The 12,500-nt window shown below is 44.1% G+C and overlaps 1 protein-coding gene across 4 annotated transcripts in view; it reads right to left on the bottom strand.

The window, feature by feature from the left end:
* Positions 1–12,500, bottom strand: part of usp25 (ubiquitin specific peptidase 25) — an 82,558-nt gene that overhangs the window by 41,418 nt on the left and 28,640 nt on the right. For all 4 annotated transcript variants that reach the window (XM_063202969.1, XM_063202968.1, XM_063202971.1 and 1 more), the window contains exons 11-13: positions 5,274–5,401; positions 4,251–4,346; positions 1,334–1,504 (exon numbers count right to left, since the gene is read on the bottom strand). In XM_063202969.1, coding sequence (XP_063059039.1) covers positions 1,334–1,504; positions 4,251–4,346; positions 5,274–5,401 — 395 coding nt within the window. The remainder of the gene's footprint in view (positions 1–1,333; positions 1,505–4,250; positions 4,347–5,273; positions 5,402–12,500) is intronic.

Below are 12,500 nucleotides of genomic sequence, written 5' to 3' on the forward strand. Positions count from 1 at the left end.
CAGTACAGGCCAAAAGCCTGGACTCACCTTCTCATTTACCGTATTGGCCCGAATATAAGACGTGGTTTTTGTTCTAAAAATAGTACTCTAAAAAGGGGGGTCGTCTTATTTCCGCGCGCTAGAGAAAAAAGTTAAAAAAAAAAAAAATTAAACTTAACCTTAATTCGGCCATTAGCCTATGCTTCACAACAATGCCACACAACTCAATAATGGATGGGTTAAGAGATTGTTTTGTCCATATCAAATTTGCAGATGCTTGTTTCGTTATGACAGTTGCACCGCACGTCCATCAACTGTCAATGTCAACGCGATGCGGACGACAGTGCAAGGGGAAAAACACAATCGCGGCTTGTTGCTCTGCTTTTATTTGTGTTTGGTTTTACAGTCTCATCAGGAAAGCTTTGGTCGTTCTCTCTGGTCAGCCGATAACGCCACTAGAACTATATAAAAGAAATGAAGGGTGATTTGACGAACAACCTGTAGGCTAAGTTTTGGATGCTGTCATAAGCCAATCAATGGTCATCTGTGTGTGCGCGACAAAGCGACGATATGCCTCGCAACGATGCAACAACACAGAATAATGGTTAGGGCAAGAGATTGTCTTGTTCATATAAAATCACTAGGAGTTTTACCCTTGGTACGAAATGAATATCAATCGGACTTTTAATGTCAACGTGGTCCTGATAGGCAGCGCATGGGTTTCAAGTGCAATGCGTCAATCTGCCTTTGGCCACGTTCGGTTTCTACAGTCCAACGGAAAACTTTGGATGAATAAAATGAACGGCGATTTGGCGAGACGGCTGCTGGTTAGATATTGCTGTCAACGAAGCATTTTGCAAAATCTGTGCATTGCACAATAGACTGCCTATCTCTACTGGACTGGTTGCCTGCCTGGCTGGCGCAGACTCTGAATGTAGGCCTAGGCTATGTTGCGTCGCACTTTAAACAGGCGCCCAGACGGCTATAGCCTGTTACGGTGCCTATTGGCGCTTGACAGGTGAAGTGAGTAAAGAAAGGAAAAGGATATGAGTAGCCATCTGTGGTCTTATATCATGGAAATTCCATGAAAATTATATTGTGAAATTTGTTCTTTGCAAAAAGCCTCAGATTTTCCAACAAATTAAAAACTGCATTTTGAGAAAAGTTTCAAATGTGAAACAAAATTAAGTCTTTAAAAAACTTTTTTCCCCAAAACATGAGCCTGAAAATGGGGGGTCGTCTTAAAATCAGGATCGTCTTATATTCGGGCTAATACGGTAATTAATTCTCCTTATTCTTTTTTGTAGCTATTTACAGAATAAAGTACATTTTCAGGGAGGGCATCAAAACTAACCTTGTGTGCGAGGGCGGCTGCTGTTTGGCGGTGGCGCCAGCAGAGGGCGTGGCGGCGTCGATGTCGTCCACGGGGGAGGTGCAGACGGGCTTGCTGGAGGCAAACTCCAGGGCGTACTGGAGGACGTCCGCCAGAGGAAACCTCTTGGGGCCCGAGCCATAGCTCAGATATCTACACGCCAACGCAAGAGCAGAGCAGAGGGCAACACATTATAACATGACATCCATAACTCAGATATCTACACGGCAACACAAGAGCAGAGCAGAGAGTAGCACCAGGGTTATTATAGACAGAGACACGTCATTCTAGTTCTTTTCCGGTATCCACTTTATGTCGGGTGAACCCTCCTTCAGGAGACCTTCGGAGTCCTGAGGTTGAGAATAAATGCGGGAGCCCCCTTAGCGCTGTAGATGGCGGTAGCACATTTCTTGTGCAAACACCTCAAAAACAGAAGAAGAAGGAGGGGACAACGCCCCCTAGGGAGCATAGGCGTAGCCAAGGGTGGGCCTGGGTGGGCCTGGGCCCGCCCACTTGACATCCAGGCCCTCCCCATTCACACTTGACAGTCAACTTTTGCCTCATTGAACTATAATTAATGGCATAGCACTGAGAGATAATTAATCATTTTGTCAAAAGTCTGGTTCATCTTCTGTGATTTCTATGATTTCAATGTCAAAGTATAATTTTTGAGCTTGGTTTTATAATATCTACCTACATGCTTTCAGGTTGGGCCCGTCCGATTTTTTCTGGGCCCACCTGTTTTATTATTTCTGCCTACGCCCATGCTAGGGAGAACCAACTTAAGCACACTCTTTTGCATTGGGTGGACGTGTTTTGAATCCTCTTTATTACTCCACCCTCTTTGGTAGCACATTATAACATGACATGACATGACATGACACTCACACACAGGGAAGCTGACAGCAGGGGGCAAAGTGGTCAGTATTTCCAGTGCCCAGGGAGAGAGGGGGCCCCCCAAAATTGGGTCCTCATCATTACATTGTATGTTTTGGAACGGGGGCCCTTTCAAATGACTGTCCCGCGCCTGGGAAAAAGCGGTCAGCGGCCCTGCTCAGGGCTCACACACACACAACATGGTGAGTAAGCAAGACACTGACACATTGACAGTGACTGGAATAGACGCACAAAAACAACACACGCACACACACACACACCTTTGTAAGATATGTCTGGCTACTGGGAGGGCAGATAGCAGAGTACCGATCACTCAATCAAGCCTCAAATAATCACGGGGGTCATACTGCTCGGTAACACTTTATTTTGATAGTTCACTAGTACAGTGGCTCATACCACATGAGGTACAGTGTAATAACCAGTGTAACAATAATTGGTACCATATGATAGTGTAATACCATGTACCAAACCTCAACCTAACCCTATATGTAAATACACAATTGGTACATGGTGTTACACTGGTATTACATGGTATTAAATATATTGTTCCTGAATTTTCCCTTGGAGATCAATAACGTTATTCTACACTACTATTGATCCCTAGCATCAGCATGCAAAGAAACAATCATAGTATGACACTAGTATGATTATATATGAGGCCGAGTCTGAAGGCAGATAACACGAGCCTATGAACCTTCTGGAATGGTGCAAAAATATAGCGAAACGTAGCCCAGCAGAGTTGCTGACTGACTTTGTGATTTCGGCCGTTTTGGGGGCATAATTTTTCTTGCACCTGCTTGGCACAGATTTGGTGGGTATTTGGCCTAGTTTTTGAGGCCTAGTTTTTGATGGCTGAGACCTACTGCACCAAGTAGGTCGGCCAAGACGGTCCTGAGGTAATAATAACAACAACTATTTTTGATGCATTTTAGGGCCATGTTTCAGGCGACCACGGCCCTTCCACAGAATGACACAATGAGGAAGGGCTGTGGTGGCCCGAAACGTCACAAAATTTTAAAAAAGGGATTAAAAGGGAGCTCATCGGTGTGCAGGTCTTCCTTGCCTTACATGAACTTTACATTTTGACCCTGCACCCGACAAAAAGAAACTGGATGTGCGTGAGATCAGTCCAGTTCTGGGCTGCGCCTGGCTCCGCTATTGCCCACATACTGTCCAGTTATTATGGTCCATCTCTGACCCAGTAGTATTTTTGTCATTGTGACCCAGTACACCACAACACACGACAGTGTGAGTACACCGCAAAACTGTCTCGACTGTAAAAGGGCAGTCTGACAGGTGTCCCAGGGAAACAATGCAGCACTGCATGCACGATACAGTCAATGCTCAGTGCATCTCAGGAATGGAGGTGGACACTGCAGGTTATTCACTATGCCACATGCCACATGCCCAACCACCTGGTGGTGTTGTGAATCAAGCAGGCAACCCATTGACACGGAATAGAGGGTTAGGCAACTATCGAAGTTGCTAACTGACCAACAACTACGCTTTCGAGAAACGCACCACTGGTTCACAACTGAACCAGCTTCTTAGTATACATGGGTTCTACATTTTTGTTTAAAACCTGACTGCGCGAAACCAGTCGCGCACAACTCAACCTCTGATTGTTGGAAACCGTTGTCGGTCAAAAAATTAGCTCGCGTGGTTGGCTGCCAGTGTCTTGCCCCTCCTCACAACATTGTGTTTACAAACACGGCGAATGTTTCAAGTAAGAGGCCGCACCTTGCATAGTAGTGTTTTTTATTGCACAGACGAAGAAGGCACACGCCGAAACGCGTCTGTGCAATAAAAAACACTACTATGCAAGGTGCGGCCTCTTACTTGAAACATTGAATTTGAAATTTGGGCCAGCACCCTCAGAGATTTAAATTTAAATTAAGAGTGACGCCTGCTCCAAGAAGACAATTTACAAACACGGCGAACCCATGTATACTCAGCTTCTAAACACACCCCTCTGCTGTGCTCTGCCCTGCTCTGCTCCTACCTCTCCAGACGCTGCTGCAGCACGGTCAGGTGATCCTTCAGCCTCCGGATCTCCTCCCTCTTGAGCCGCGTGATGTCCCGGTTCTTATCCATGTACCTGTGGAGAGCCGGAAGAGACGCAGAGACGGGCCCCGTGAGACACACAGACAGACGCAGACGGAAAGGGCCGCTTTACAATTTACATGCCATATGGTCTGTGTTTGTGTGTGTGTGTGTGTGTGTGTGTGTGTGTGTGTGTGTGTGTGTGTGTGTGTGTGTGTGTGTGTGATCTGGCATCAAACAGTAAAAGGCCCACATAATATTATCTACTACCATCATCCATTCACAAAGTCAGCTCGCTGAGATGAGATGACTATGGTATATGGCACAACCAGTTCAATTGGTACTAGACATACATTACAATCTACTGTTGCCTGGATCACACCAGACCAGTAAAGCGAGATATGGTCTGGATTGGAGACCACCTATTGAATTTCTCGTAGGGGAGTTGTGGTTTATAATTGCCAACTTGGCTAACTCTACTGAGCCTTGATTACTAAACGCTCAAATGTTTAAGCTCTATAATCAGGGCGCTAAATTAGCCAACCGGCCAAATGCTGGTGAATTTTCAGTTTGGCTGGTACAAAAGACCAAGTTACTTGCTAGCCACTTTGACCCATTAGTGAGTTTGTGTTTGGCTAGTAAGATTAACATCCACTACCTATTCTGGCTTACAGAAAGGCTAAATGGCTAGTGAAAACCATTAGCCGCAGTGGCCGATGAGCAAAACGGCTAACGTCAAGCCCTGGGGCCTATACTACAAAGCTTTTTCAGGATAAGTTAAAGTTAAGTTAAGAGGTAAATCATCTAATAGAAGAGCATGGAGTCCTCATGTTCTAAAGAAAATCTCTATGAGATGATTTACCCCAACTTAACCTTAACTTATCCTGAACCAGCTTTGTAGTATAGGCCCCTGGTACATACATTGTACACACAATTAATCAGAGCCTGAGTGGTGTGCTGTGGTGTGGTGATGGGTGCATACCGGTCCATGTAGAGCATGGGGGGGAACTCCAGCTTGTTGTGGATCTTCTCCGGCCGGCCCAGGGCCTGGTTGAACTCGAACCTGGACAGCTCGAACGTCAGCACGGGGGGCAGCTCTGTGAACCAGTGCTGATGGAGGGAGACACAAAACAAAAATGCACGTTACACGCTGAAGAAGGGCTCCGTCCGAAACGTTTGTGGGCGATTAAACACAGAAAAATCTGAAGAGTGCCGTCCTTTGCTTCCTTTATTCATTTATGGTTTAATTGGGGATTCAGCATCCAGTTAAGAACTGTGAAAACCATTAGGCGATAGTGTATGCGCGTCTTCTTTACTTTTTAAGAGACACAAAACAAAGACAGAAACAGGCTGATGAGAATGAGGAAGATAAATACATTTTTCTGGCCCAGCCATGCTGCCCTCTCACAATAATGGCATAAAAGCCCTCCACCAAATAATATACATTAAAAATCTTTCTAAACCATAATTGTAGTCCACATTATAAGAGCAGTGTGTTAAACACATTTCTAAACAAACTCGTAATCCATGTCATGATATTTGCCAATCTCGCTGAAATGCTGTTGGGAAAACAAATCAAAGGTCAAAGAGCTTATCTTTCATTCAAGCTTTTCAACGCCACACACTCAACACTTGACCCCCACATGCAATTAGTTTTTGCATGATTTAAGAATTCATTAAGAATTCATCTTTTTTTAGTTGATGTGGGTCCTGCACTCCTGAGGAGGACCCCTTGGATCACATGATCTTTATAACTCAAATGTCACCACCACAGCAAGGTCCGGGCAGAGGAGGCCAGAGAGGTGTGTGCAAAGCTGCCCAAATCTAAAAGGTCTCATTACCATACATCATCCCCCTCGGCCCTGGCGGGGTGCAACCTGGACACACATTAAAACTGCAACAAAACAAAAAAAAAAGAAGGGAAAGGGGGGGAAAAGGAGGATGGCTTTGCTACTGTAGATCCTGGCTAGTGTACATAGTAAATTAAAAAGCCAACATGTTTCCATCCAGATGGGTACACATCAGGGCTTAGACAACTTCAGGCTAAGAATCCAATTCAGCTCTGGGCTCCAAACCAGCCTCACATGCTATTATTTGCTGCCTTCAGGCTCTCCTTGTTTGGACTTTGGGAACTGCAGCGGCACCATATTTCTATTTACGTGTTTTGGGCTTTCATTGATTGGTCTCTGAGCTCCTTACCAGGGAATCACCACCAGCACCATAACCACGAAACAGGCCTGTTTACTAGCCTACTTGCTTTACTTTGGGTTCTTAATCAGTAGCAGGCAGCCCCAGTAGCAGTAGCAGCACCACCACCACCACACTCATGTCTGCTGGCATTGGCTTCGCCTTGTTTGGGCTTTGAAGCTCTATTAGCAGTAGCAGCATCATTCACCACCTTCACCACCACCACCACCTCACTGCTCTTTGCCTCGGGCATTTGCCTTTGGTTTCTGTGCTGGCAGGCTGGGCTCCACTGGCTGTGCCCCGTGCCCATATGGGCCTGGCACTGCCAACACAAGCTGTGGCGTAGCGTTGCCCACAGTGGGTCAGTCACAACCCAGCGGGCCACAGTGCCCGAGTGCCACAGCGCCAGTGCCAGGGCGCAGGGAATGGGCACAGACAGTACCAACCAGGACAGAGTCTGGATCTGGCCATTCGTAGGGTCCTGGTACTGGTAGTGATAGCGAATTAGAATCTGCGGCAAGGCTGGGGGAAGACCCCAAAGAGAGCTTGGGCTGACTACATTAACCCATTGTGTCCTGGAGACACATAGACGGGTTTTTCAGGATTTTGAGATTTTAGCTGTTTTATTAACTATGTGGGTATGTTACAGCTGAATGAACACATTACAATGCAAGGGGAGAGTCTTGGCTTTTAAAAGTAACTCATTTCACGCTTCGGAGGCTGAGAAATTTAGGATTTAATAGGAAGGGGGCACCCTTTCCCAAAATGGGCTTAGGACAAAATGGGTTAAAATTTTAATTTTGATTTGAACCTTTATTTTCCTTCTCGGAAATACATTGAGGGTGGCCCTCTTTTTCGATGCAACCGAGAATTTACAAGTATAAATGTATTAAATAATTAAGTTATCCTGGCAATAACGACATATAAGCTGCATTTAAAAGTATAAAAACACATTAAAAGAATATATGAAAAAAAATAATAAAAAAAATAAAATAAAATAAAATAAATACTCGGACATCACATATATCACAACACAAACATAGACAGAAAGAGTGTATATAAACATAAAATAAAATGTTATAGACATAAATATGCATAGTCAGCACTAAAAAAAACAAGCTTTCAGCGATAGCAATTGCAAACTGGATTGGGAAGGTTTGTAATTAAAATCTTAAATTGGTTAAAAGAAATCAAAGATTCCAAGTTAAAAGTGCGCTGAATTAAGTTCCATGACCTGGGGGCATCAAAACAAAAGGCTGATTTGCCCAGTTCAGTTCGTACACTTGGAACAGAAAGTAGGAGCTGACTGCTTGAACGTGTGTGATGCATACTTGAGTGCCAGTTTAGAAGTGAAGAAATGTAAGAAGGAAGTTTTCCTAGGATGGCTTTATAAATAAAAAGAATCCAATGTCTAAAACGCCTCTCTGTAAGTGATGGCCAACCTATTGTGTCATATAATATGCAGTGGTAAGTATCAGTGATGCGCGGGTCGACGAAAAAACAAGACACACCCGACCGCTTTTTTCCCTAGTCCGCCCGCTTGCCCTGCCCGCAAGAAATATTCATGAAAAATATTCACCCGGCCCGCTTCCCGACCCGCCTTTGAAAATAGTAGCCGTGCGTCTTTATGAACACCCTAGCGTCATTGGCAAAGCACAATCAGGTCAATAAAGGTCTTAAAAAAGGAATTTGCATCAAAAACAAGACAGCTGTGCATTTCAACAGGACATGTTGGATTTTTGAACCGAGGGCATGCAATGACGACTGCCGACTGTCACCTGTTTATTTCGGTAACATCGTCGTTTGGATACATGGAGAAAAAAAATAATCTCTAGGTTGGTGAGGAGACGGAGCCAGCCGTCAAGTGGATTGCCTCGTAGTCATGGTACGACACAGGAAATGAAAACAAACTCTGTAAGCAACACATGAGTGCGAAACCATTACAATTGTATAAGAAAATATGTAGGCTATATCCACCACTGCACTGTTTAGAGAGCACCCTCTGTGTTCTTCAAAATGCACTTAATGGTTGCACCTGCTGCACCAGTTGCGCGCAGAAGATATTCGGCCGACGCAGGAGCCTCATTAAGTCTCCTGCAGAGCGCGTGGCAACCTCGTAGTTATTCAGCCATATAAACTTTGATCTATTTCGCAAAAAATGTCCCTGTCTGCTAAAGTAAATTATAGCCTATTGGCTAGCCTATAGCCTACTTTAAAATTCGGCATCATTTCAAAGGTCCTGACCGACCGCACCCGACCCGAATTTCATTAAAAATAATATTTCATAACCCGTGCCTGCGGTCGACCGCAGTCAACTGCAAGCGCCCGCTGCTTTCGGGTCAGCCCGCGCATCACTGGTGAGTATTATAAGCAGAGCCTGTTGAAAACCTGATGGCCGAATGATATATAGAGTCAAGCATACTGAGTGAGGATATGGTTGCATTTTTGTAAATAATATCACCATAGTCCAGAACAGGTAAAATAACTGACTCAATGATCCTTTTCCTACAGGATAGGGGGAGAGAAGATTTGTGACGATAGAGAAACCCCATCTTTTGCCTTAACTGCTTAGCCAGGCAGTCAATATGGAAAGAGAAATTAAGGTTCTCATCAATCCAGATGCCCAGGTATTTATAAACAGGTACCTGCTCAATATCACAACCAGTTAATGTTGTGAGATGAAAAGCGCCCGACTTTATGCCCTTAGCCTTGGAGAATAGCATAAATTTCGTTTTATTAGGGTTCAAAACAAGTTTAAGGTTAAAAAGAGATTTTTGCAAAGTATTAAAGGCCTGTTGCAGGCTATCAATTGCTAGAGTGATAGTGTTTGCAGTACAGTAAAGGATTGTATCATCAGCATATAGATGGACACGAGAACTACTAAGAGAAGATACTATATCATTAATAAAGATGGTAAATAGGATAGGCCCTAGGACAGAGCCCTGGGGGACACCTTTCCTCAGGGGTAAGAAATCAGATTTTGCGACTCCAGCTCCATACTATTTCAATACTAAAATAAGTTACATTGCCCTAATGTAGTGCGAAAACACACACACACACACACGGCACACGCACACAAAAGTCGATCTCAGAGGAATAAAATATGTTGCTATCTGTTGCCATCTGTTCACCATTTGCTTGAGAGGTCACATCAGAATTTATTTGCAGTTCACCAACAAAACTTTGGGCATTACTACAGAAGCATACAATAATATAGTGACTATGATCTCAAATGAGAACAGCCTCCCATTCTGACTAACTCAGTCTTCGCTGTCCCTGTGTGTGTGTGTGTGTGTGTGTGTGTGTGTGTGCGCGTGTGTGTGTGCGTATGTCCGAGGGCATGCACTTCTATCTTTTGGCATTTGCTGGATTTAATGTGTACATGTGTGTGCGCCAGAGGAAGGCAGTGTGTGTGTGTGTGTGTGTGTGCGTGTGCGTGCGTGCATGCGTGTATGTGTGCGTGCGTGCGTTTATGTGTGTGTCAGAGTTGGCTGGCCTCTGGGACGTCCTAGTAGGTGGGTTGTGAGACAGATGGCTTCAGACTGCAGTCATGCCCCTTAGAGCAGCGCCACTAAGGAGACTACCGTACCGCCCGCCATTGGCCAGGGCTGCTTACACTTGCCTGCAGAAGGGAGGGGAGGAAGGGAGTGTGTGTGTGTGTGTGTGTGTGTGTGTGTGTGTGTGTGTGTGTGTGTGTGTGTGTGTGTGTGTGTGTGTGTGTGTGTGTGTGTGTGTGTGTGTGTGTGTGTGTGTGTGTTTTATGTGACCGAGGGCATGTACTTCTGTGTGTTGGCATTTGATGGATTTAATGTGTACGTGTGTGTGTGTGTGTGTGTGTGTGTGTGTGTGTGTGTGTGTGTGTGTGTGTGTGTGTGTGTGTGTGTGTGTGTGTGTGTGTGTGTGTGTGTGTGTGTGTGTGTGTGTGTTGGGAGTTATGTGCACCTGTGTGTGGGAACTTGTTTTTGTCTTCTGAGAGAAGTGTTTGTGCTCAAGTATTTGCATGCGAGGCAGGGTGTGTGTGTGTGTGTGTGTGTGTGTGTGTGTGTGTGTGTGTGTGTGTGTGTGTGTGTGTGTGTGTGTGTGTGTGTGTGTGTTCATGCGTGTGAGAGGTCTGTTATATGGAGGGGAGTTGGCTTGGCTCACGCTGCCTGTGTTGTGTACATTTCTTTTATTCAGCTGACCTTGCTTCACCCAGGGAGATTAAGACAGCAGCCATCACTTATTTCTTTACAACGCCCAGGCCTGAGCGAGCACATGTGTGCGCACACACACACACACACACACACACACACACACACACACACACACACACACACACACACACACACACACACACACACACACACACACACACACACACACACACACACACACACACACACACACACACACACACACACACACACACACACACACACACACACCTTTCCAAGCGCTTACACACACACACACACACTTTCCAAGCGCTTACACACACACACACACACAGACACCTTTCCAAGCGCTTACACGCACGCACGCACGCACACGCACACGCACACGCACACCTTTCCAAACACTTCCACACCCAGTCACAGTAGCAAAGGCCTTTGTCTAAATTCTGTCATCCTGTTTTCCCACCATTACTAGTGCTGCTCTAATTGTGTATCCTTCACTCGTGCCAAATGCAGCTAATGGCAGTGATTTCAATGTCTTGTAAACACCAAATCCCATTCAATCATTAAACATGTCTTAGTACCTTAGTGTACCAAGTACTAAAAATAAACAAACAACAACTAATAATAACTTTAACTACTACTGCCTGCGTATTGTGGAATTTTCATGGGGACAGACTACACTGATACACCCCTCGCGAGCTATTCATCATACTATCTAAGGTTACAGGCAGCGCCATTACAATTATGGAAGCAGTTGCTAATGCTAAATCATTCAGAAGGGCTATGGGTAGCATATGTAGCATACCTGTGGGAGCACAAAAAAACAAAACAAAAAACATTAAAATGGGGTAACAGGGTGGTTTCAACATGAAATTATATTTCTTAAATTAAAGTACAGTAAATACTTATACATGTATAAGCCAGTGTTAATTTTGTCAGCTTTTTTTGATTTAGTCGTAGTCTTAGTCACAATGACGAAAATCAATTTTAGTCTTAGTCATATTTTAGTCATTGCCTTCCCAATTTAGTCTTAGTCTTTGTTAAAATGACGAAAATCAATTTTAGTCTTTGTCAATTTTTAGTCATTTTAGTCAACGCTGTACATAATAGAACTTCTCCACACACTGCTTCTCTTTTTAACATATATCATTGACTGGACAGAATTAACCTTCTCTGTGCACTGCTTCTCTTTTTCACATGTATCACACTGTGCAGAATGAAACTTCTTCACACACTGCTTCTCTTTTTCTCTATTGTATTTAACACCAGTGTTAATTTAGTCAGTTTTTTAAAATTTAGTCTTAGTCTTAGTCACAATGACGAAAATCAATTTTAGTTTTAATCATATTTTAGTCATTGCCTTCCCAATTTAGTCTTAGTCTTAGTCTAAATGACGAAAATCAAAAAAGGGCTTTGACGAAATATTTTAGTCATAGTCATGGTTGACGAAATTAACACTGGTATAAGCAATCGCAAATGTAATCAAATGTGATGGCCTCCCAGTGACAGAGAGAGCCGTTATCAGGGTCCTATACTACAAAGCTGGTTCAGGATAAGTTAAGGTTAAGTTATGAGGTAAATTATCTAATACAAGAGCTTTTCTTAAGAAAATGAGGACTCCAGGCTCTTCTATTAGATGATTTACCTCTTAACTTAACCGTAAAGGGACACTGTGCAGGAAATGGTCAAAAAAGGTGCTGCAACTATGGTGCTCATTGAAACTGGGCTGCCTATTGCCAAATTTGATCTTTGCATGAAAGTTTACCGTGTAATAAACCAATATTTTCTAGTATGGTCCAAGTACAGTCATTTTTGCAGCTAGACATGGCTATTTTTGGAAATTCAAAATGGCGGACCATGGAGAA

The sequence above is a fragment of the Engraulis encrasicolus genome, chromosome 7 (genome assembly GCF_034702125.1).
Source record: "Engraulis encrasicolus isolate BLACKSEA-1 chromosome 7, IST_EnEncr_1.0, whole genome shotgun sequence".
Classification (NCBI taxonomy): Eukaryota; Metazoa; Chordata; class Actinopteri; order Clupeiformes; family Engraulidae; genus Engraulis; species Engraulis encrasicolus.